Consider the following 27,242-nt stretch of genomic DNA (forward strand, 5'->3'; position numbering starts at 1 on the left):
GCTTTCACAATGAGCATTTACATTTTCACACAGTTGAATATATTAAGATATGTGCATATTTCAGTACTGCATTCATACCTGGTATACAGTGTAGTTATCTACAGAGAGGTACTGTTACAGCCAACATTACTGTATAATATTTGATATAAGAACATGAAAGATATTACTCATGGTGAATTTCAATTAAAAGAATAGAAGACGGATATCAACTTGAAAGCTGATTTAGGAAAAGTGACCCCATGAATGCTAAAAAAAAAATTAAAAACCATGTACAACACCTGTCATAATTTAATGACAAATCAAATGTTCCTAATTTGTCAATGCCATTCCCTGAATCATAGTGAGCTCTACAAAGGAAGACTATCATCACATTTTAATCAAAACCTTGAAAAAGAAAGAGAGTATAACAAAATGAGCCCTGTACATTCTACAAAATATTCCAACAATTTGAAATGATTACCAGTAAAATGTTCCAAAAGCATACAGTATTCAAATGTTACAGTTACATGCTTTTCCAGAATCGTAGCTACATGAAGCTATGCATCATCACATCAATACATTTGACTTCAAAACTTGTTTTGCAAAGATAACTGTAAAGGCCGACATTCAGCCTTCATCTCATAAATGCTGGAAAATGATCCTTGCAATTCATTATACTCTCTTAAATAACTCCCTCGTAATTATACTAACTGACATTGTATGCAGTTTTTCAATATCATTAAGATTATCTTCTTACTAACATTTGACAAAAACTTTCCCTTTAACCTAAAACAAAATTCATTTAAAAGTGCATTTGGTTAAAATAATTTAAAAAATGCATCGGCTTGCAATGTAATAAAGATAAAAACAAGACAAAACTGATAAATATAGACTAGGGTAAAAAGTTAATAATTCTCTCTCAAGTACTAGTCAACACCAAGATCATACATGTACAAGATCCTCTAATGAGGATAGAGCTTTCAAAATGAAATAAGGAGGGTTACTGACTGCTCTGCAAATTTAGTTGAGCAAGGAAAATGGTGCTCAGTTCTCCCTGAATTCCATTTTTATGACAAAATTAGGATTTGTTCTCCTACTATTCTTGCAAGCCAAATAACTCAGGACCCTTTTTGATTCATGGCCTTATCATGGATAGCAAATGTCTGATGATATTTTTACAACATACTCTGAAGAGTAATGTGTATTACTCTCTAAACCTCAGACATTTCTTATAAGTACTGTCAGGTCCTTCTTAAGAGTTGAGAGCTGGTATCACTTTCGACCTGAGAGCTCAGCCAAGATAGCTGATTATAATCCTCTCCATCCAACAGACCCTAATAGGATTGATTGTATACACGGTATTCATGCACATAGGAGCCATATGGGTAAGAGGTACATTTAAAATGAATTTAAGTCCATCGTAGAAACACACACAATGTATTATTACAGACAACTGGCATTTTCACTAGCAAAGACGATAGATAGATGACATGTCTGACATGAGGAGTTCGATGTAATATAATGGGAACCCTCACATTTGTAAAAATAATCATTAAAATGAATCCATATGACCCTATTTATTACGTGGATCATGTATCTACAATAACAACTCAGATGCAACTGCAATTAATACATTTTAAAAAGAGATACATAATTGACATGAGAACATAATGTTTTAGATCCTGCATCAAAAGTTTATTGGTTTAGATTGGTTGAGAGCTCTTCACGTGACCAGAAATATTTCAACTATGTTAAGGTTGCTCTGAAAAAGTACTAGTTGGGGGTTAATACTAGGAGTAGAAGTACTATTTGGGAGTTGACATTTTTTTTAATATATTTTTTTTAATTTTAAAATTCTGTTAAAACTGTAAAATTGTAAAATGTTAAAATTTTTGTATACATTTAAAAAGAAAAATTTATTAAAATATAAATATTTTTTCAAAATTTGAAAATAATTTGTGGATGCAAGATATAAAAAAAATATACCATGCCTTCTTTTCGAGGTACTGGTTAAAACTACAAGCCTCAGTGACTCCAATAGTACCATTTGCTTCGGAGCTACGCCACTTAGCATATACGCCTCGAAGCACATGGTACTATTGGAGTCACCTCTTGCCCATAGTTTCAACTAGAACCTCTCAAGACGGTGTATAATTTTGTATAATATATTAACTTTGGATCTTCATCCAAAGTATTACATTGAAATGTTAAAGATAAACTTGAGTTCTGGTAAATATACAAAATAAATTCTCAAAGAATCCAATGAAGCTTTAATACACTGAATGTTCAAGATTACAAATAAAATGTATAGTGGCTGAGTAATGAGCAAAAAAAGATAAGGAAATCCGGTAATTAGGCCCAACACCATGTGCTTAACACAGGTCACTATGTGCAAATGGGAGTTGTGGTTTTTATCAAAGATGATGCGTTTTTGTGCGTATGTCTTTATTTCATTGGTTCAAACAACCAATCTACTGCAGGATAAACAATCCAGAATAAATCATAGCAATTTTCTCTCGAAATACGATCCCCATACCAGAGCTCAAGATTAGCTTTAATGTATATTCTACATGTACATGTACTGTTCATATTTTCAAAGCTTTTCTACAATACCTTTAATAGAAACAAATGTACCTGCCCCAAATCCAATCAAACCAAATAAACAGATGAAAGCGTTTTTAACCAGTCTGAGGATGGATGCTTTTGATGCGTATCCATGGTAACTAAACGTGAGCTCCTCTATGACAGGAGGGAAGATGAGGGCGAGGGTGGAGCTTGCCATGGCTCCGACCAGGGAGATGAAGAGAGGAAGTTGTGGGATAGCAATGGCAAGGGTCACTGCATGGAGAAGAGAAATCAATATTTCATTTAATTCAGTTTATAATGGCATATAGTGTTGGCCATAATTAGGTGTGAGAATAACCATTGTATACTGTTGGTAATGCCCCCCCCCCCCCCCCTCCGAAAAAAAAAGTGTTGGATTGATTAATCTGACAAATGACAAAATACTTGCAAGGTTTCAGCTGCAGTAAATTTGAGTAAATTTGAGCAAAGCAAAATGGTGGCAGCACAAGATCCACATACTTCACATTTGATTTGTGGAAAAAGGATGAATATTCCATATACATGTATATCAATTATCTATGGTACTATGTTCTACAAACATATTGGTCAACAGAAAAAGAAGAAACTTAAAGAAATCCATTTATAATCCTTTACCTTTACCGTTTCACCGTCAATGTGCATCAATTTAAACTTTTATCGAACCATTCTATATGGTAATCAACATGGATAAAAATTCAAGTGTCTCACAAGTATCAAGACCAAAAACTTCTCTACAAATGAAAGAACAACTAATGAAAAAGTGTCTTAATTCTAACCTGCTTTTAATTATTTTATGATCTATAGAAGAAAGAAAGGATTCCTGAATCATATTTAAAAGCATTTTGTCCTAAAAGAGTGTAACTTACTTGTGATAAGGACGATTATTGTTCTGAAGACATACTCAGCCAGCGTGTGGTATCTCTCCTGGGGTATCCTATTTCTTATGGGAGGCCACACAAAGCTGAGCGGTACATAGAACTGTAGTCCATATGATATAAAGATGGCACCAACAAAAAGCAGCTTAGTTGCAGTATATAAACTATTAAAGAAGAATGAAAAACAATGGGATTCATACATTAATAAATCACATGAACACCGCTGTGAAGTTTCTGATGGCTTTAGGAACTTTGTCTTGCTTCAGCTGGCTAATGAAAGTAGCATTTACAAACTTACCGATTGTTCACAATAAGAATATCAATTTAATTGCTTAATTTGCTTTGAATATCTGTTTCATACCTCTAAAAGAGATGGATATACTTTTGACAAAGCATGCATGTCCAACCTTTAAACAGTATTTCAATTTCACTTGTTGAACGTGGGCATTCGGTTTAGCAGTTGCACTATGATTTGAAATATAAATCAACATCATCATAAATACCAATGTTGTTGATGCCATACCCTATTCTATATATATGCTTCATCACTACATTGCCATTTCTGTTATGAATCCCCCTCTTACCTCAAGCCATTGAATATTTAGGGTGTTATAACCTTTGAATATCCCCATGTTTATATTCAATAATGTGATTTTTATGAAATAATTAAAATAAAAATTGAGTTGACTTAATAATAATAATCTTTTAGTCCACTCCAAATTTTATTAAACCGAAATGAAAATTCTTTTTGCCCAATTGATCGTGAGCCCGGCAGCCACTGAGCAGCGCCAGATCAATGTTGCTCTATCCCTTATTGTTGAACGCCAAACAAGGCAGCAGCAACTCCCATCTTTTAACGTCATTTGGTATGACACGGCCGGGGATTGAACCCACGACCTCCCGGTTGTGAGGCGGACGCTCTACTGACTGAGCCAACACTCCGTGACTTAACTCACCCATTATCAGGAAGATAGATTGTGACAGTGTCTGCTAGCTCATCCCCAAAGCATAGATAGCCTAAGGTAGCTGTAGCGATGTAGAGGAAGGCTACTACCACCATCCCGATCTTGAGCACTTTGGGAAAGTCCTCTGGGTGCTGAGTCTTGTTCTCTAACGGTAATACCTAGGCACAACACACAAGCAAAATGGTTTGAGGATTACTCTGTTAATGACTTTTCAGTTGTATTACCGTTTAATAATAAATAAGCATTTATTATGCTACTTGTACATGCTAACAGTAGTACACACTTAGGATATACTTGTAGAAGCAAAAGTAAGCTCCTAAATTTAAAATTGTTTCTATAGTTAACATTTGATTGGTATAGTTCACAAGTAGTAGATATGCTTCAGTCTGCAGTATCTGATCAGGGCGGTGATACACAAAGATCCAAAGTCGAACTGAAATCTAAGTTGGACTTCAACGTTATGGAGAGCCATTTGTAGCCTTCAAATAAAGTATATTCAAAAGCAAAAATCCAAGTTTTTTAGACTTTTCATAAATTCCATACCAGGAACATGAAATTTCCTTGATAATAGAAAATATGAATGATTTGAATCAACACTTTATGCCCTTTAAAATAACTTTTATAAAATTTTAACAAAATGCTAATGGCTTTCCATAATTGTCAAGTCCAACTTATGTCTGAGTTCAACTTAGGATCTTTGTGAAACATCCCACAGGCTTCATAAAAACTTTGTGTTAGGGAATATGAGGAAATACAGTTGCAAAAATGCCTTTGGTTAGGTTTAGGTTTATGGTTACGGTGAGGCATAGTATAAGGTCCATGACGAAAGTTGCACATTTGGAAAATGTAAGAAATTGACCCCAATATTGTCACTGGACATTTCATATAAGGAATGGTCCACTCGCAGATCTTCATTTAATTATGGTTAAAAAAAGATAATAATCTGCCTAGTGAATTTCTTTAATGAAAGCATCTACGCAGAAAACGTAAGTAAAATGTTCAAGAGGAAGTTCAATTTAACATTTTCAATTGGTACACAGCTATTAAAGTGATAAAAGAATAACAAGTTTTTTGGAAACTCCAACTCCAATCTGAATTTCTGTACAAATAGAGCACCCTCCTCATCAAGTAATTTGTCAAGTTAACTATGGGGTCACCAAGAGGTCACAATTGAGTTCAAGTGCCTGTAAGCATAGCGTTTAGAGAGAAGATGGGAGAAGAGAAGAAGAATGGAAAATGTCAATGTTTCACTCACCACACCGATGCCTTCAAATGAGTACATTGCAGTGCCAAAGAAGAATGCGATGCCTCCTACATCACCAACAAAAGTCAGCTCACTTAATTTAAAAGGCGGAGCTTTTCCACTACCATGGCCAAAATGTGTCAGCATATACTAAATGTGAAAGAGAGATATGGACAAATGAAGAAATGATAAACAAAGACACATTAATGACAAAGTTCTTGCTCATTCAGATTCAGATTGATTTTATTGGTCTATTTGGAAATTCAGTTGTTGGCATTCCATTAGGCACATGAACAATATACAACAGAAAATAATATACACAAATAGATAATACACATTAGCAAACATACAATGACATATTCATATGAAAACAGGGATATAAATCGTTTTTACATAGTGGAATAACATAAAAAAATAAGATAATATAAGAAAATAGAAAATGTACAGTTGCGTAGAATTCGAAAATAGTATTGTTATCTTTTATTATTATTATTTTTATCATTATTTTCATCATCATCATCATTATTATTATCATTATCATGAAAAGCATATCAGATAATTCCATCTTCATGAGTACACAACAAAACAAAAAACTGTTGACTACAAACAAATATATGATCTGGCCACAGTGAAAACAGACTACAATGTATTTGAGTCATTGAAAACTGTTTTCCATAAAATTCAAGGAAAGATGGAGTAATTTGAACATATATTATAAAAAATAAAACAGAATAACATTTTAGAATATAACCTCTTATAATTTTGTTCTTGTAATTTCATATTTCTGAGCTCTTTGGGAGCTTCACAGACTGAAAACACTGCTCTTGCTGATCCAATGTTGTTAATCTTAACAGGTTACATTTTACATTAAAACTGTCCTACATGTAAATATATATGTATACCTCAAATAAAATGGCAATTCCAACAAATGAGAGGACATTGGCGATGGTCGATAGAGGGGCGAAGTCATCCAGGTTTCTGATGTAGACTAGCAAGATGATCATTGGGGCTACCATCAGAACAAATACCTTTTCATCAGGCACAGAGTGCGGATAAAACTGTTCATATACCTGAGAGGGGAGAAACAATACAGTCTTGCGGGCTAATAACAGTGCTCACTATGTTGACAAACAATATCGTAATGAAAATGGCTACATAGCAAATATCCATCTATTGCCCCTAAAATGAACCTCACTATGTAATAACTAATTTATTTATTTTAAATATTTCACTGTTCAACCCTCCTTTTCTTAATACACAGACAACTTTTTAACCAAAAAGATAAATGTCAAAAAAGAAAAAAGAAAAAAGGTTCTGGATGAAATGTACAATCATAGATGGGCATACACTGAAATACGTGGAAGAGGGAGCAATATTTTCATACCTTACATTTGTAAGTGATATGCTCTTGAAGAGATGCTAGAAAGGAGAGGTTTCAAGAGAGTAATAACAGAAGAACCAGTGTACCAGTATATTTAACAACAGTGACAGGAAATATCTTTCAAGTTTTTATAACCATGAAAAAGATCAACAGAGACTGGATTAACCTTTAAAGGTACTGGTAGTGTATCCCTTTTGCAGCCAGCATCAAATTCTGTAGAACTTTGCAGGAATATTGAATATGATACGTATGTCCTAGCTGTGAATTTCTTTCTTTGGTAATAACATACAAAAAGTGAGCTGTACAGGTACATGAACATTTTTCTACTTTAATAACCCACTTCTTGTAATGGCCAAAATTAAACTGATTGAATCTTTTCGCAGCACAAAACATACAGCCATTTGGTACAAGGGTCTGAAAATGAAACTATTTACTAAAGTGATTACAATCACTAAAGTTGATTCAAGAACTAATGCTCCTTATTTTCCCACAAACAGACAATATCAAGCCCTTTCGTTTTGAGGGAAGTTTTAAATTAGTATTATCTTTCAAATGCCATTGGAATTCAACCTTTTCGTTTTTTGGGGCGTGCAAATCGGACATGGTACCTTTAAGGGAAATAACCCTGACATCCAGGTTATAGTTTTAATGAAGTCAGAATTATAAGAAAAACAGTTTGAGGACAATTGATAAGGGTGATGACAATTATGAGTTGTTAAAGTTGAACTTGATATATTCCAAATTAGAAACTCTGTTTCCTTTGCAAACAAATTTCCTTGTGTTTTGTACTAATAATAATTTCATAAAATAACAATGGGGGGGGGGGGAGGGGGGTGTTGTTAATGAAGGAGACTAGAATCTTACCGCATGTATATTATCTGCTATGAAAAGAAAGTAGACACAGCAGAATCCAAACTGTGTTATAACAAGAAAAACATTCACCACTATCCTGCATGGGAAGACAAAAAAGAAGCAAGACCACAGGGAAATTAATTTCCATCACATGATAATAATAATAATATTCTGTGTTTATATAGCACTTAAAACACTGATGTCTCTAAGGGCTTTACAGATATAATTTTAGCCCGTTCATAAGAATCAGGATTGCCTGCACACAATGTATGCATATTCTCTACTCACTGGGCACTATTTTACAGACAATCACAATGCTGAGCAAACTTCATTAATGTTTGCATCCTACTGGTACCCATTTAACACCTGGGTGGAGATTGGCAAATGTAGATTCATGTCTTACCAAAGGACATGAGTACTGAGCTGGGATTTGAACTTGTACCCTGTGATCTACAGTCCAGTGACTTATCCACTAGACCACTACACCCCTAACCCTTTTCATGCCAAGGTCCTCACAAACACACACACACAATAACTCCAATGTTGTTGGACAATCACAAATTAAAATCTCAACTTCCTAAAACTGAATAATGATATTGTATTATGAAGTCAAATTACATGGGGGCCATTTTATGCTCCTGAATCCATTAATGAAACAAAGTATATAACACAACATTTTACTCTTGAGATATAAATGTTGACAATTGCTCATAAAAATTAGCTGCCATGGAAGGGGTGAATCTGTTGACTTCTAAATTTTCATGTTCCAATAGGCTATTATTAATTTCAACCAAATTTAAGAAACGTTGGTGAAGTACAGTTAACCCTGAGTATATCGACGCAACCGAAACAGGATGTGTCTATCACGTTGCTAAATACAGTATAATTCATTCTACCGGTACTTTTTGGCTTGAAAATAACAACGTATTGCCCTTCTTTCAACAAAGAGGTTTGTATTGGGTATCTAGTTTCATCCTGTAAGGGGTCAAGAATACTACTCCAATTATCCCTTTCCAAGCAGGCGACAGTTAAATATAATGATGCAAACCCCATCTTGCAAAACACACAGCACTACAGTAGTATACTACCAAGGACTGTGTATGTCATATTACTTTTGAATGATAAACCAATCTGTGTATGTTTCATTTTTTAGAAATAAAAGGGGTAAAAATAACCTGTAAAGTGCTTAGAGACAATGTTTCCTATTAGGTGCTATACATGTAAATTCAGATTCATAGCTGGAAGTTTAGAACAACAACATTGATATGCTACCTTTATAAAAGTAGTTTAAGAGGCTGATCAAATAGAGTAGGAGGACTCACATCCTTTCTGATGGTCTCAATCTCAATTGAATTGGTACACATTACATTTCAACATTTACAAGTAATAAAAGTCTTCCATTTATGCATAAGTAAGATTTTGGGAGTTGAATAGAATAGGAATGATTCATAGAACGGGTACAAAATATGGTATCTACAGTGTACCGAATAACTATAATCAAAGTATTGGACATTTCACAGCACTAACATTGATAACACAAAGTGCTCAAGGCACTCCAATATACCATGAGACAATTGATTTTGGTTTGATTTGATTTTAGCGTTCAGGGAATTTATTCCTACCGGTGCCCATTCAACACCTGGGTGGAGAGTGGTAAATGAGAATGAATGTCTTGCCCCCAAACCTACCTTCCTATACCGGGTCTTTCTCTGAGCCACCTTGGTATACGGCCTACTTTAAGAGCTGCTTCAGCTACCTCTCCATAATCTAAAGACACGTGAGATGTTCTGGAGAGCGAGACAGAGAGGAAGAGAGCAAGCCAGAGAGAGAGAGAGAGAGAGAGAGAGAGAGAGAGCTTTAAGTGATAATTTTTTTCATACATTGAATATACATGTGAATTCAAAAATAGTTGCAGTCACTCCCTCACAAGGAAATACACAATGTTTCAAATGAATTTTGAAGTGGTTGAAATGTCCAAGAATATAAGTAGCAAAGAGCAGTGGGTATTTCAAAAGGAAATGAAGTTCATTGGAGTATTAAATGTCAAAGAGAATACATAACTCAAGTGTTTTGCTACTATATATAGTTGTTTTCCAAATAGATGTACATTGTGCATACAGATCAATTACTATGCACACTGATGAACAGTGGCCAAATGTATCTACCGGTATGCATTTCACTTCATTGGACAACCACATACATGTATATTTTAGGTAGTGTTTTGATTAGTAGACATGTATTTTCTGCAAGATTATTTAAACTGTTTATGTACATGTAAATGTACCTGCTGCGTAGATTGTGGCTTGACTTGACAAGAAGGTACACACACTATTTCCTATTTTGTAAACTGATTTTAAAATGTTGGACAATGAAAGAGCATTGAAATATTTGACCCTAGTCTTGACCTAGGTCATGACCTACCTGCTGCATAGGTTGTGGCAAGACCTGACTAGAATAAGCATACAGTGCACAGCCATGAAGGCAATCAGTAAGAGCAGGAGAGGACCCAGCTGTGAAAATAGAAGTCATACAAATATTGAATTAGTTAGTTATGTCCAGAGAGTCAAATAGAATAGAATGGAAGCCTGCCTGTGGATGGCCCAATACAAACAAATAAACAGGCAAAAACTCTCCCAAAGTAATGTCTATGTATCAGAAAGAAAAGTGTAGCCCCAAAAAATTACTGTATCTTAAAAATACTTGAAACAAACAGTAGTGTGGAATCTATAGAATCTATAGAATCTGTGCGCTATACAAGTAGCCACTATTATTATTATTATTATTATCTCTCCCTGTCAGGGGAGCAAATTATACCTATCAAAGCTGCCTCCACGTGCATATTTCAAAGATCTAGTTTTTTTTTTCTTAGCTTACGAGGGGGGGGGGTGGTGTTGGAGGGGGGGGGGGTGCATCCAGCTCCATCCTATGCTGGATTCACCGGCCACTGAAATTGCATTGGGCTATAGATATTTGAACCCCACTTTTGAGAGCCATATATGCATGCAGGCTAAATCATCATTTGCTAGATTTCTGCATTCATTTGTCTCTCTTTATCTAGAGATATATGACATCTAACATTGTTTGGACAGCACACTTTCGTCTCCTTTAAAACACAGCATTATTAGAGAGAAATATTCCAAATAAATACCTAAATTAATTAAGAGGGATTCCACAAATTCTAGACGCCGAGGTTAAAGTGTTTTAATTACAGCAAAGACCTGTGCAATCGGACATGATCTTGGACTTTGATTTCATGTTGAACTTTTTGTCAAGGTCACTGTACACAGAGCATGATTCATACCAGCGTACATACAATGTACATGTACAGTATGAGATACAGAATACATGGGCCTATCAAGGCCACTTACAAATTTGAGGTCTCAATAGCAAAAAATGAATATACCACATAATTGTTAGGATCCTTTTTAAAGAGTATCACACTAGTTCATACTGTACATGTTCACTGATGTATTACAACATTGCTTACATTCAAGGTGAGAGCATGCAAATCCGTAAACTCTTTAAAGATAAAGACCAGTTATGGTCATGCGATTACATTGTGAAAGAAACGTAGTGAAATCGATCAGAAAAGGTTGATCATCTAGCATAGATGTACTGCAAGGTTCTGGAATCATCAAAATGATACAACATTTGGCCCAGTCTTCATAAAGTTACAAGCACTGTACACAGAAAGATGTATATAGGACTACGCACACTTGCGCGACATGTGCGTTTTTATCTCTCACACACCAATAGATAAACTAATTTACCAAATATATCAATTAGTAGGGGGGTTTCCCGGCAATTTTTTTATCATCATGTATTATTCAAAACATAATTCTTTCACATGATTGGTAATAAGAGCTTCCATTTAATTTTTTGAAATTGGGGCGTTTCCAAAACTGGTCTTTACCTTTAAAACCCTTTTCAGACATGACATTGTAAACTGCCTTAAAAACTGCAACAAACGCTTAAAATTGAAGCAAAAGAAGCAATATTTCCTTAGGGGGGGGGGGAGTATAGCTTCATGCAACAATTGCCAGGCCATATGCATACTCACTGAATCGTATGTTAAGATACAGAAATATAAAGCACTTAATTCAAAATTTTATCCAGCAACATATTTCTATTTTTTTTTACCGTCATGGGTTTGAAAGACCTTCAAATGGCAGAAGTAAACAACATTCAAGCTACTGAATGTTTCAAACCTGTCTTTAATAGTGGGTGTACTCCTTTCTATATGTAATTGTAGTCTGCTATGTGTTTTTATTTACCTTACATGTTCATGAAATCAATCCTACAGTACACAATTAAAATGTCTATAAAGCTAATGCTTGGATTTATCTGAAAATGTATATTTCTAATGCACTTGGCAGAAGAAAGACACAAACACGAAAATGTCATCATTTTCTACACTTAACAACTAAATTATTCATACCCTTACCAAGTTTTCTATTTTTCAATGTTTGTGAAAAATTGTTTTGTCCCCGATTTGTGTTTCTTGAGATGTGACATAATAAAGTGTACATCTAAAAATATTCAACAAAAGCCTTAATTCTAACGATTCCACCTGTCATTCTTGAATAACAAACAAAAAAAAACCAAAAAAACCTCAAATTTACAAGGGGTACGAATAATTTAGTTGTTGACTGTAAAGGCATTAACAATTTCAATATATTACTGCCCTAATCATTTGTTTCATTCCTGCACACAATGGCCTTTTATCTCCTTCAATTTTTCTCTTACAAGCTCTTATCAGTATTTGCACATGATATGTAATCATCAACATCAGATGGAGTAAACACACTGTAGTTCTCACACTCGAGCCCCTACTTCAGCAACTGTCTTCCACTCAAACTTAAATGCATTGTACAATGAGAACCCTTCGTATTACATGAATCTGAAGGGTACTATTTCATTTTGAATGACTAAATCCAAAAAAATTAAAAAATTGAATGTACCCACTTTGAAAATTACAGTCCAAAAAGTGATGGGTAGTGACAATGGTATGTAATTCATCTGAAATGACTTCTTTAGTATAAATGTAATCTCTTAGTTATTGATACTGCACTACCAAGAGAGTACTTATGATTCTTGTTAAAAGAAATGAACATTCATTCATTCAGTGCCAACACCGCTTGTTTCATACATGCCTGTATCATACATGCCAACATTTGAAAATCAGAAATCTGTACAAATTATGCTATTTTTAAAAAAAAGAGGAACAATCCTAACTCTCCTATTCAATACTACAGACAAATTTGTACAGGAAGAGGAACACCTGCATTAAAATGATAATTATCTTCTCCCAAAAAGAGGAATGTTCCTCTTTAATCTGAACAGTTGGCATGTATGCTGTATGTACACTGGATGATAAACAAACACATCAATTCTATCACATACTGAGAAACAAAAGTGTGTTTACATAAAGTGCATACATGTGTATGTAAGCCTTTCCATATACACCGAGTGTAATGCCCTTTTGGCCCTCAACAGAACACGACATATATTTTAAATTGTACACATGAGAACAAACATACAAAAAACTATGGAGGTGCTAACTAAAGAGCAAGCAAGCACAGAACCCACTTTACAGACCCAGATATCCTACTGTAGTAAACTGACAGCACACAAGACCGCGGCCCCATCTTTTCAATATTTGCAATAAATTAATCTTATGTTGCGATTGATATCAATTGCAAATAAATTTAAATTTATAAGAAGCGGCCCTGGTGAAGCCTCATAAAAAATTGTCAGAAGGCGCAACCTACAAACATGTCAGTCTCCTGGGCCTTCTCAAAACTTTTTAGAAAGTTTGCTAGACTGTCATTGTCGATCTTGTGGGCTGCCTGTCTTTTGGGCCATTGGTCTCATAGGTTGTAGCCTAGAGAGACCTTCTTCCCCTCAACCCCTCTCCCTTACCCCAAGCTAATGTAATACCTACCACAATGCCACATTCCTTGATGGCAAAAGGAAGTCCCAGCATGCCTGTTCCCAGACTTCCTTTGATCACATGCATCAATGTCTGGCCATTACTGTGGAGAAGTTCAAAGAAATAACAAGGTCAACTCAAGTCAACAAAATTAATAGCGTACATTGTACTTGCATTTATGGCTTAATGGTATAGTATTCTTGAAATCATAGGTCCATAGGACATGAAAACCAAAGGTACATGACTACATGTATTGTTTTTTGGACAATATGACAATGTGTCAAATCTACATACATGTATATGCCCAGGCAGGGTGTATAAGAAAATATATGTTGAAGACATTGACATTCTACCGGTACTCAAATCTGAAATAAAAATAAATCAAAATCATCCTCCCTTTTAACAATTGTAATGCTAAGTTCACACCGACACCGAATTAAATCGGCGAGCAAAGCGACGGCAAAGCATAGCAAAGCTTAATTAAAGCGTAAAGACCGTAATAGAGCATGAGAAAGCTTTGAGCAATTCGGGACATTCGGCAAGAGCGCCAAATTTTTTTAAACTGTTTAAAAATTTGAGGCGATCTGTCACGAATTGCGTAAAGCGGGGAGAGCGTATTAAAGCTTATCAAAGCATCACAAAGCTTATCAAATTTTTGCTCAAAGCATAGGAAAGCTTAACAGAGCTTGGTTCAAAGCGGTGACCCCACTTTGTACGCTCTGTCACCAATTGACACGCTTTGTTAAGATGTCAGAGCATAACATATCTGAGAAGATCGTGAGATTTTTTGAAAAGTGACGCCGAATTGATCGCCGATTTAAAGCGCGACATTCGGCGTCGGTGTGAACTGTGCATAAAGTGTTAAACCAAACGGTTGTTCAAAACTCCAATATGAAACTAATCTAACTGATACTGTATGTGCCCCTTTTTAACATCAATTTCTAATGCATTGCATCACTTGCAAATTGTCTCTTTTCACACTCTCACAGATACAGCAATATATTGATGTGTTTCCTTGATTAATTTTTTTATTCATCATCTTTAAACAGGATATGTAATTGAACCTGTCTCTAAATCACCTTCTACAGAAGTGTTTTCAAATGATTCAAAACATTATGAAACCAAAAGTACTAATCAAGTGGATATTTACGGCTATCACACCTACATTCATTCTAATGATTAGTTTCAATAGTATTCTACTGAATTGCAAATAGAGAACAAATTACCATCTGCCCTGTGCAAACAGTACCAAACAATTCTACACTTACAGACCTGTATATGAGAAAGACAAGTTTTCTGAGATATAAATGGCTAACTATGATCCTTCTTCTTTGATGAAAAGAAATGATTACAAATGTAAAATAAATAGATCCCCCCCCCCCCTCCTGGGCCCCTTACTACACCACTTATTTTGTATATCATAGGGAATCATTAAACAGAAAGTTGTATTTCATTTGGGCTCTCATGCAATTACACTACATGTGTATATATATCCAAGAATAGTAAAATCATACTCTAGAAATTATAATTTTGTAAAGTCATTTTGAAGTCTAGTTGAAGAGAAAACCAAGACTGATGAAGGAGATATTTATGGCTACATCACACTTCATTATCCTTCAATATTTATTTATTAACAAGGCCTTCAGGAGACATCCTTGTCTGCAAAAATAAAACTAGCGGTATGTTTCTATTCCTAGTTTCTATGGTCCTTCAGAAAAATGGAATATATTTGCTCGTCATCTCACATGCTATTGAACACCCGCCAATTCAACTTTCACAGTCAAAAATAGGAATCTCACAAGGCAAAACTAAGAATATGCTCTATTTTCTAACTTTTTATACTGGTTTTTCAGAAAATGAGAGGAATCTAGGGTTCACAAGATCATTTAGGCAAAAAAAAAAGGATTTATTCCTCCAAAATAGAAATGGTTGGTAGCGAAGATATGAGAAGACATAATGTGATAAAATATACTAGATTGAGAGTGACTTGCCTGTAAACATCGAGAAGAGATACTGTAAATAAAATAAGGCCCTTCAAAAATTCTTGCGGGTTGTAATCATTTAAATCTCTTAATACGACGGACAAGCTAAATATGTCATAAAAGAGCCTTGATTTTAAAAGAGGTTTTATATCTTCAATAAATCAAATGAAAAGTACATGTATGATGAAAATGATAAACCCATTTACCAAATGATAAAATGTAAAACTCATAGGTGGCTATTCAAAGTAGTATGGAACAAAAGAAAATCCTAGACATAACAATAACATGATACATACATGTAAGGTATAGTGCATGTATCCCCCAAATCAAAATAGTTTCGCCATTATAGATCTTGTTGTCTGCAATATCTAGTTATTTCATAGTCTTGAACAAAATGTAACCTGATATGTATATGTACATGTAGTTTCTATAATAACCTTGCTATTTATTTCACTGTGAGTTTCAGATAACCATAATTTTTCAATCAAATTCAAATTTACAAGAGCACGTTTTTGTTAAAAATTAAAAATCAACCAGCTTGAGTTCACATGCATATATATCACATTGTTACTATCAATTTTTGTGTGCAATTTCTTTCTTTTTCTAATTTTTTCTGACAGGCGTGCTTTTGCAAAATATAGTGATTGTTATCATAAAATTGAGCCAAATACATACAAATTTGTGCCTCTAGCCAGTCAAACTATTATGTGATTGGTTACTTGAATCAACAGATACAAACAATAACACCCACAATGCAACTCTAAGAGCTGCAGTTTGATTTGAATCACTTAATACATATTTGCGCATCTCTGTGCAATGCATTTACAGCAATATTATTTGTGTAATCACTATTCAACAGTAATCATACATGAGAGAGGCCTGTCTAATATTCAGATTTTGTTTTCATTAATGAAATTGCTAGTTGCTGCATATCATCCTTGAATGAATTCTACAAAACAAAACAAAAACTTTTGTATAAAGAGCAATCCAGATTTCTATAACTATTTTAAATTCTGTTTTAAGATGTTTTCAGTTGCTTTTTTGTCTGCGTGTAACATGTAAAGAAAGAAACTTATAATATTACAAATTTTTTTTAAAAAATGATGCAGATATTGAAGGTGAATCAAGTACAAACGGAAATATATATTGTACAATATAATAATAATAATAATAATACTCAGTTTTATATATTGCTAATTGAATGAATACTTACGTTAGTTTACTTGGAAAAGGACTTAATGGAAGTGTAAATGAAGATTAAAAGAGAATATTTACTAAGTCTCATGTACATGTATTTGTAGAGTGTTCTTTTACTTCATATGACAATTTGTTCAATTAAAACAAAAGTAAATGCAAAATCTTGCAACTAAAAGATTTGAACAATTTTATGAGCTACCGGTACACTTGTATGAGTATCTATAATATATGTGCACAAGAGTCTAGTAGTAGTACCGAGTACACATGTACATGAGTGTAACCTCAAATTTGCCCCTGAAATTGTATTGCACCATCTAGGAGTAAAACTACAAAAAAAGACAACAGGACAAAATGTGTTTGTAATTACTGTAATGCTTTTGAACAGGACTGTCTTCAGGTAAGAATTAGAAGAAGATACATACAAATGTGCATTATTATCATTGATACAGCGAAACCTGTCATAAAGAAAAGAAAAGTGGTCTTAACAGGCATGTAGTCTTTTTTTTGTACAAGTTCCCTTAGTACATGTTTTGATGGGAAATGGTATTCAAGGTATGGGAAAATGAAATGTAGTCTTTCCATACAGGTGGTCGCTATCTAAAAAGCAGGTTGAAATGACTGTATTTATTCTACCGTAATTAACGGTGTATTAACCGCACCTTTTTGCTGCCGAAAAAAATTCAAAGTCGGGGGTGCGGCTAATACATGGTACACCAAAAAATTTGTTTAAAGTTTCGATTTATGCCCCTCCACCTGGCGCTATGCCTGGCAATGTCTCCCAGCTCGGTAATCGGTGTGTTGACTCACCAATTGGAAACTAGAACAACACTCAAATTTGTCTGTCATCTTGGTTTGAAAGTAATCTTTCTGATAGATCTCAATATGTACATTAGTTTATAATAATAATTCCTCCAATTTTTCTTCTATTACACGTACCACAAGGTTCTATCCTAGGTCCCCTACCAATTTTTAATTTACATCGATGATCTTACACACACAAAAAAAAATCTCAGCAATTTTTTTTTGTTTTTTGTAAGGGCGAAAAAGAGGGGTGCGGTTAATACACGAGGGCGGTTTATACAACGTTAATTACGGTAATCTTGAATAAGAGGCATAAGGACTTACGTGGTTGAATGTGAGGTAAAGAGGCGTGACTCTGTCGACAGGGTCAGGTTAGCGTTCCTTTCCTCCTCCTGTCTCCCTCTCTCCAGACTCTCATTGCCGTGACCATCAACAGGGAAGTCTACCTGTGGTTTCAGACTTTGTGACTTATGCAGAAAGGGCTGCCTTTCGGCCCGCATCTCTTCTGGGGTTGACATGGTGATTGTGAGATGTCTTCAGGTCAGGGTGTTGGGGGCAATTATATTCTTTGACCAGCATGCATGAATTCCTCTGTCAATAGAGAATAAAACGATGTTCTATATCTTTGATAATTTCAAAAATTGAAATTGACTTTAAATGTCATGGTATTCAATTGACTTTGAATGAACATGGTTTTCAATTGACTTTGAATGTACATGGCATAGATACAGTATGTAGTATGACAATAACAACATTTAGATTTACAATTCTCATCACATTATGTGCATTTCACTTCACATGGAAGTTTTTATTCATTTTCATCGAAATATACACATGTAGTTAGTAAAAGTAGATTCAAACTTAAAGTACATTCTCCTTACAGTAAAGTGTATTGAGGCCATAAACCAGAAAAACTTCTCAAATTATATATCACAACAATTTTGCAGCAAAAAAGTTTTGATGCTGGAATTCTGGAGCATGCAACTTCTAGGAATATGGAGTACTCACAAACTTACAGTACATGTATGTCTTAATTAACAATTTAACATACTAAGGTACCATGTATCCCTGTGTGCACCCCATATATTTAGAAGTATATGAGACATGAATCACTTGTGAAATATAGAAAAGTTTCTTGCATGTGAAAGTTTTTTGTTTACAGTATGGTATGTATTACCATGAATTACATTTCTATTTGAAAACCCTTTTTTCACCCTGTATACTTGAAAGAAAAAGGAAATGGACTTACCTTTAGTAAAAAAAATATACTGGGTCTGGGTTTGTGTCTTATCTGTTGGTCACCTGATGTTTGCACAATGTACCATTACAGTAGGTATTAATCCATTACCTACATATAGATACATTCACAGGTACTAAAATAATCCTCTGCATTTACTCTGCACATGCACATCAGACTTTGTACTCAGATCTATAGGCCCTGTAAAGAGAGACGATGAGAAATTGTGAGAACTGGTGAGAATAATCACATTGTTTCTAAAAGGCCGGTGACACTGTTTTAGGAGATAGAGCTGTCATAAATGCGGCGAGACACAGTCATATTCACGTGACAGGAACCTTGTTCAGATAACAATGACCTTGCTGATTTCCTTGATCAACCCACACACCTTCTATTCCACTCCATTTGACACATTCACACAAGGAAATAGTGATATCTAAATTGCAATTGAATCTGAAAGGTTTTTGTCCCTTTTCTCACATTGGATATATAAGAACAATTTTCTTATCTCGTGTTGAAATACAGCATAATATTAAAGGCATCGTTTAACAATGTTAAATCTGAGATGCACGGCCCTAAGTGTTATCAGTGTCTGTGATATGGTGTAATATTGAAGCCCTAACAAAATTGCGCTTCAAAATGATCAAGAAGTGCCTCAAAAAAGTAAAAATCTTTGAGTGACCGGTTTTACCATGTACTGGTACTTGTTTTCCCCAATAGACTGTAGTGTTACGAAAACCATTAGGAAAACACAAATTTTGGTTTCGATTTCCAATCATAAATATTGTGTTAATCAGACAGGCGATCGGTTTGTAAAAGTCATGGGGTTCCTGACCGACCTAAGGGTTTATAATTATCATTGCAGCATGAGCTAAATCCGGGATTTTGTTTCAGAATCTGAGACAAAGTTACCGGATCCCTATAAAGGATAATAATAGCTACATTTATATGGAGGAACATAATCTCATACTGCTTTCTAACTGGCTTCTATCGGAGTCACACCGATGAAAATACAGATTGAATTTTCCTTATGTTAACAAAGGTGAAACCGCAGTTTTCCCTCTGTCGCTTTCTAACTGCCGGTGAAATTCACTCGCTGTGGCGAGCCCTTGCCGGAAGTGAAGAATTATTGCGTAATTATTAAGCCCGCGCTCCATCTAGCTAGCATGCAGCATGTTCAACCATAAGTCAACAAACACAGCTGGTTACGATAAAACGCGCGTATACTGCGCCCTTTGACCATTTTAATCGCTGTTTTAATCGCCGTTTGCTAACTGGCCGTTTAATCAGTGTCACACTGATAGAATGAGAATTTCTAACTGGCCGTTTCATCGGATGCGTCCGGATGTATCCGATGAAAATCAGTGCAGTTAGAAAAGGGTATCAGAGGCAGTCCACTGCCTGGACTGCTTCTGTGTCGTGAGCCTAATCTGCTGAGAAAACAATACACCCTCAACGACAAATTGGAGACAATCGAGGGATAGGTGGTGTGTTTGTTTTTTTTTTTTTGGGGGGGGGGGAGAAACAATTTGTGGAGACAATGCGTTCTATGTGGGACGTGTATAAGGGAGGGGAGAAAAGATGATCAAAGAAAAAGAAGAAAAAAATGGACAGAATCTGCACTATCCCAGAGGATGCTCATACCGATATAAAGATATCGACCGCTTTGAGAGGCCTGGATGGTTTTATATGCTCAAGGGAACTCAGGCATCCTGCCATTCCCCTGAGGCTCGCCGAGGGGTCATGGCAGGATCTGAGCGAGTTCCCGCAAGCATATACAAAACCAGCCAGACCTCGAATATTAAAGCAGTTGATATCCCTTTTATATGCCAAATTAAAACAAAAATCTACTTAGAATTCTTACCTTATCCTTTTATCGAGTAAAGATTGGTTAAAACATCACAGAAAATCTGAGAAGCTGTCTGTTTTTGATCAGTTGGGAATCACAGACAAAAAACACTGTTTGGTGTCCGCGCTCGCTCAAAGAACAATTTAACACATAAACCAATGGGTAATCGCAGCAAGATTTTATTATTTTCCTGGTAACTGGGATTTTTAGGGATTTTACTCTTGGACTATTAACGAGTCTTGGCATTTTTTGTTTCTTTACGGGAATGGCTAAAATCACCACTGCAATTTCGACCAATCAGATGGCTGGATCTCTTAAGTGAGGTATTTACTGTAAAGGTGACTATACTGTACAAACTACTACTGTGTATTATTACCCTGGTTTGCGTCTAGCTGCCCTTACATGTAGGCTCTATTTCAACAAACTCCTACCAGCTAAACATTTACTACATGATGTACACCTGGGCAGAAATAAGCACATGTAGATTGTCTTGCTAAAGCACATTAATGACGCAACAGGACTTGAACCCCAAACCATGTGATCCACAGTCCAGTGACATGTATTCACTAGACCACAGCCACCTCTACATCCTATTAAAAACATGCATGTATACATGTATGAAATGCTTTGTTACAACAAAGATCAGTTGAAATCTCTCTTCTCTATATCCGTTCATAGTTGGATGATCAAAATTGATTTCCTTTCACTGACCTAGCTCTGTTCAACATAAATGACACAGGAACTTCAAGTTACCAGTATTCACAACACACACACACAAATGCAACAAGTTCAATTTGAGTCACGATCAGGATCTCACTTTTCAATGATTTATTTTCTTCCATTCACACACAAAAAAAGAGTGAGATTGCAACTTCAGTTCAAAAATTGATTTTCAAATATTACTGGTACTAATCATGTATGTGAATGACCCTACTGTTGGTAAAGCCAGTGGCTGATGTACACTCTTAATGTACCAATAACTTCCTTCCATATACGATCTGAACTCTCAGAGTAGACTGAATAGCATACCGGCGGTACATTGTCTGTAATATCACAATCACATTATAATCCTACATTATGTAATACCCACAGCACATGCACAAAGACACGCCATAGAGTTGCACAATACATTTACATGTACACCTCTAGAAACTAATCTATTGGAATACTTCATTAAATTATAACTACATGTACTTTCAATTTAACTCACTTTACTTTCAGAGGAGCACTTACATGATCATTGTAAGGATTTTTTAATTGGTTTAAAATACATGTACATAAATCCATCAAAAAAGTTGCTAAACTCAAGTTGGATTGATATAGCTTTCTTATCATGGCATAATCATCACGTTGATTAGCAAGTGTGTGTACGGTATTCCTTTTCAAAATGATACCATACTTTTGCAGCCATGGCGTAGTACATCATAATGAATGGCATGGACAAAGTGAAAAGTTGCAAACTGAACTGGCATTGTTATGCAGAGCAATTTTCTTTCTCCGACAAAAGAGAGCATGATTTTTGTAAATGACAGTGGTCATCATGAATGCCAAAACAATCTGAAATTGAAATTTGTGCACTATGGTGATGTGTCAGAAATTTATGAATTTCTCTGTGCTAGGAGTTTTACAAGTGAAAGTTTTAAGATTTTTAAAACTATAGCTGGTTTACTTTCTTTGAATGTCAAACTGTTAACATTGGAACTACATGATATTCAATAATATGGATCTACATTTTTTAATTTGTGCAAATCATAGTTCTGATAAATTGATTGAATATGCATTTTTAAGATGAAAATGATTTTTGTTGAACAATGCCAACCAATACAATAGGCTGATAATAGAAACAAGCTTATCTTTGAAGTAGATATTAATTGAACATTACAAGTACTTCCAATATTTTATCACTAGAAACCAGGAAGCTTGCAGATAACTATCATATAAGACCCCATTCTCACTCACTGTGCTAGACGGATCTACACTAGACCAATCAAAGAGATCTCTTTGGACCAATCCACTGGGTGCTCTAGAGGTACGATTCGTTTGGGTTCACACTCATCATAATTTTTACCCTGGTGAGACACGTTATTCCACAGCAACAGAAACAGTTCCTGCTGCTATGATATCATGGGTCATTTTAGCGCGTAATTAAAATGTATGTACGGCGGTCTGTAAGTCCTGGTTTGTTTTGTTTTCCATCTCAAAAGTCAAAATTACTATTTTTTTTAGTTATTACTTTTCCCTTTCTTATTCTTGATCTTTACCATTTTATCACCTTCTCTTTCTGTCTTTCTTAATGTTATTCTTTGTTTTTTTTCCTTCTTTCATCTCTTATGATATTCTATTCTAATATTGTTTATCATTCTATTATATTTTCTTTTTATCTTTCTTATATATTCTTTGTTTTTCTTTCTATATTTTTCTTATGTTATACTTTGTATTTCCATCTTTCATCTTCTCTTCTATCTTTGAATTTTCTATTATTTATCATTTTCTTGTTCGGCAAAAAAAAAAAAAAAAAATCATGTTTAGAGTCCCTGCCTGCTTCCTTTTTGGGAGCGCCTCCTTCATTTTTTATTTTTTTTTAGATAAAAAAAATAATGAAAAACGTACTGCTTAAATTTTTTTTTTTTTAAATGCCGGTTGCCATCAAGATAAATAGCCCTACTGTCAGGGAAAATGTATCGAGCAGACATTTTGAAGAAGAAAAAAAGGGCCTCCTCCTTTCTAATTTTCAAAAAGGCAGGAAGCTAAACATGTTTTTTTTTAAATAGCCTTACCAGTAATCTTTGTTTTATCAATTTCTCTACTTTTCTTTCCTTATGATATTCTTTGTTTTTTATTATTCTTATCAATTTTCTTTCTATCATTTCTCATGTTATTCTTTGTTTTTCCTTCTATCATTTTCTCTTATGTTATTCTGTTTTGATTTTTCTATCATTTCCTCTTCCTATTTTTCTTTATGCTACCTTTGTTTCTTCCTTCTATCACCTTCTCTTATGTTGTTATTTGTTTTTATCATTCTATCATTTTCTCTCTATCTTTCCTTATATTATTTTATTTTTATTCTTGTACTTGCTTTCTCTCTTTCATTATTTTTCTGCCAAAAACACTCACTTCCGGTTGAAGTACACATCCTGGTACGGTTTGAATTCACACTGCTCGCTAAAACGGTCTGGAGCGGTCTAGGAAGCAAACCGGTCCAGAAGACCACATGGCAAAGTGATATATTTTAATCTGTCCAGAAGATCGCTTCCTGGCATGGTTGTGTGCCCTCACTCACCGTTAGACCAATCCAGCGTAGATCGGTCCAAGAAGTGAGACAGAATAGGGTCAAAGTTTTAGGTCAACTGCGTATCAGACGATTAAAAAATTTAACACAGACAAGAGCACCTCTCTGGATTTCGGATATATACATGTACAAGCACTTTGCCACAAAATTTAGTGATACAGATTGAATCATCATCAAAATCAATGTACCTTTACTTTAATCTTAGTGCATACAATTAAGGAAGAGTAATTATTTTGAAGAATTACTACAAGTATTTCATATTATTTCCTATAAGTTCTTAGGTCTATTTATGTATCGCACTTTGTGAGCAATAAGATATTTGACTTTCCATGAATATGGATTACAGTACTTATATATTACAGTGTGATATCACAAAGTTCATATGGCCTACTGAAGATCTAACTAAACCAGATCTGAACTAAACAAATTAAAACAATGACTAATTCAAACTCTAGATAAGACATGGCTTCATGAATACCCCCAATCCTGCTAACTGTAATGACCCTTTGACACTATATGTTCGCTTGATAATACAGCTTTGGACTTGGGAGTGGAAAAGTACTGGCTAGAGTGTTAAACACATGAATGGGCAAAAAGGAGTCATACAAAAGGCCTCAGTGTATGTAGTGGTACAGGTACATTGACCATGGGATTTCCTGAATACTGGCACAGAAGGGATTAAACTGTGGACAAACAAGCACTCTTAATCCCAAAACATTTAATCTGCTTACTCTGCCCATAGTAGGTCCATGCTCTGCTTTTGTTGCTGACAAGTGATAGGAAAAATACCAGAAGACTACCCTGTTTTAGATATGTATGTTTTCATGTACATGTATTGTTTTGAGCTACATGTAAGCATGTTGACATCTTTCATTTAACCCTTCACAAAGCTAGTTTTGAAGAAAATGGCAAGAATAATAACAGAAAATACTATGCTTTTTACCTTTTTTTCAAGAAGATAAGATGATGACTGACAATTGTGCTACATGTACATAGACATCTGGACCTAATGTAATGCCACTGAATTTATTGTGAAAAGAATTCTAACTTACTTAAACACCCTATAAGGCTGGTCTGACCAATGAGGTTTCAAACTATCCGAAAAACAAAAGCATCCCTGCACTCTTCAGCAACAGCACTACATGTAGATCAAATCTTCCAGAAATTAGACTGAAAAAAACTATAATACCAAACAAATCATACATTTTCTATGTATCCTGTTTGACAGTAAACTCACATGTAACGACTGTATCCAAAACATTAGGCACAGATGCAGAAAGAAACCTAACATCCTGAAGAGTGAAGCAGGTACAAGTTGGGGAAACAACACAAAAAATTTACTTGTGCCCTATAGATATTTGATTAGATCATTACTAGACTATGGATGTAAGACTTACAATTCAGCAAGTGAAGTTCAAAAGTTCTTGATTCAATAAAATAGATGTCATTTTTAATACTGCACAGTACATCCCTTGCAGCCTTTCAGGTTGAAATGAACAAGCCCCCTCTAGAAGTCAGAAGAAAAATGCTAACTGACGAGAACTATGCACATCTTTCTTAAATCCACTAAAAGTGAACTTCCAACCATATTGACAATTGGGGAAAAAAAGAAAGAAAAACGTTTCTTTCACAATTCAATCGCATGACCATAACTGGTCTTTTTCTTTAAATACAATACAATTGCATACCGTACCGACGGTGGGGTGCGGGTGCGTCCGTGTGTACAGTTACAGTCGCTTTACTGAACACACGCATGCCCGCATCCCACTGTCAGTACGGTATGCAATTGTATTGTGCTGCAGTTTGCAGTGAATCCTGTGAGAAAGTGCATATTATAAAACTCAGAGCTACCAAGTATCACGCATTAGGCATGACATCACGCAATTCGAGGGTCTGGAAATGCTCTCACGCACGACGCGCGCGCTAAATTTTGCAAAAATGCTATATACCTTATAACCTATGTTATAACACATAATGCTAACCTCAGTTAGCATTATGTGTTATAACCTCGCCCGCGCGCTAGCGCGCCAAATCATGCACATGTTACGCATTGCTGATCTTTGAACTTGGCGTCTCTGAAAACTACGTCTTCGTTTTTAGGAAAAATACTCTGAAAAGATAAGAAAATTGACATGAAACAGGTAGATCTAGTCTAACACTATTTATTCAAAAAACATATTGACTTTTAAATCATGACCCGACCCGCCGGGGAGCTCAGCGGTGATGACACCCTACTCCACCTCAGAGCACATAAACCAGGCAGTCGGCTCAGTCAGTCACGAACGCTGCACGATCAAGGCCACATTCTCATACAAAACAACTGATTTCATATCATTTTGATAGTAAGAAAACATCAATAAACATAAAATTGTAACTTACAAAAATAGAAAGGATGAAAAGTCTTCATTCAGAAGGAGTTTTTGGCAGACGTTTCAGAAAACACGACCTATCAGTGTCAGGCGATCTGCAGCTCTGCCATCATAATCACGGTAGCATATATTGGCACCAAGATTAACGGCGATATGAATATTCATTATTCCCTACGTCACAGACGTGCGGCGTGCGTACTCTGTCTATGGATCTGTCTTATATACAGGTACATGTACTGTACTAGTACAAGAGTACGTTCGCAAGCATTACTACATACATTGCTCCGGAATGAAGAGAATCATTATAAAGGACGAATTACTCCGTGAAGCCAAGTACAAGCAGGGAATTGAAATAGCAAACGTTCCTCGGTGCGGCTATACAATCCCTAATCTAGCTAGTTTTGTAATGACAGTTTATAGGAAAATGGACATTTAGTAGGCCTACTGTTTAGTTGTTCAATAAAATCACTCAGTTTGATTTGATTCGAGATATATCTCATTAATAAAACAGTATAAAGGCTCTATGAGTCTCGGACGAACCATCGCCACTAATCTTGGTGCCAACACCGTTAATCTATGCTCCAAATTTAGTAATACATTTTGTGTGCCCTATAATGACCCGGGGTTGGATTATTTAGGAGAACAGAAGATTGATATTGTTAAGTTGTTTCATAACATCTCTCAGTT

General features: G+C 35.2%; 1 protein-coding gene across 4 annotated transcripts; it reads right to left on the bottom strand.

Annotated features, from left to right (window-relative positions):
- Positions 1-2,402: 2,402 nt before the first annotated feature.
- Positions 2,403-26,675, bottom strand: LOC587558 (proton-coupled amino acid transporter 1). 4 transcript variants are annotated; one of them, XM_011678345.2, is made up of 13 exons: positions 26,566-26,675; positions 19,061-19,249; positions 18,136-18,402; positions 17,027-17,047; positions 13,844-13,934; positions 10,321-10,409; positions 9,588-9,686; positions 7,912-7,996; positions 6,569-6,736; positions 5,679-5,816; positions 4,415-4,581; positions 3,450-3,622; positions 2,403-2,817 (listed from the first exon to the last, which is right to left on the bottom strand). In XM_011678345.2, the coding sequence occupies exons 3-13, from the start codon at positions 18,327-18,329 to the stop codon at positions 2,573-2,575; spliced, it is 1,470 nt and encodes a 489-aa protein (XP_011676647.1). In that variant the 5' UTR covers positions 18,330-18,402; positions 19,061-19,249; positions 26,566-26,675; the 3' UTR covers positions 2,403-2,572. The 4 variants fall into 4 exon arrangements, with proteins under 4 accessions (XP_011676647.1, XP_030836938.1, XP_030836937.1 ...); XM_030981078.1 differs by having other exon boundaries at positions 18,136-18,428; XM_030981077.1 differs by lacking the exon at positions 26,566-26,675 and adding an exon at positions 25,584-25,805.
- Between the last annotated feature and the right edge of the window lie 567 nt (positions 26,676-27,242).

The sequence above is a fragment of the Strongylocentrotus purpuratus genome, unplaced genomic scaffold, assembly GCF_000002235.5.
Source record: "Strongylocentrotus purpuratus isolate Spur 01 unplaced genomic scaffold, Spur_5.0 spur5_scaffold_11, whole genome shotgun sequence".
Taxonomy (NCBI): Eukaryota; Metazoa; Echinodermata; class Echinoidea; order Camarodonta; family Strongylocentrotidae; genus Strongylocentrotus; species Strongylocentrotus purpuratus.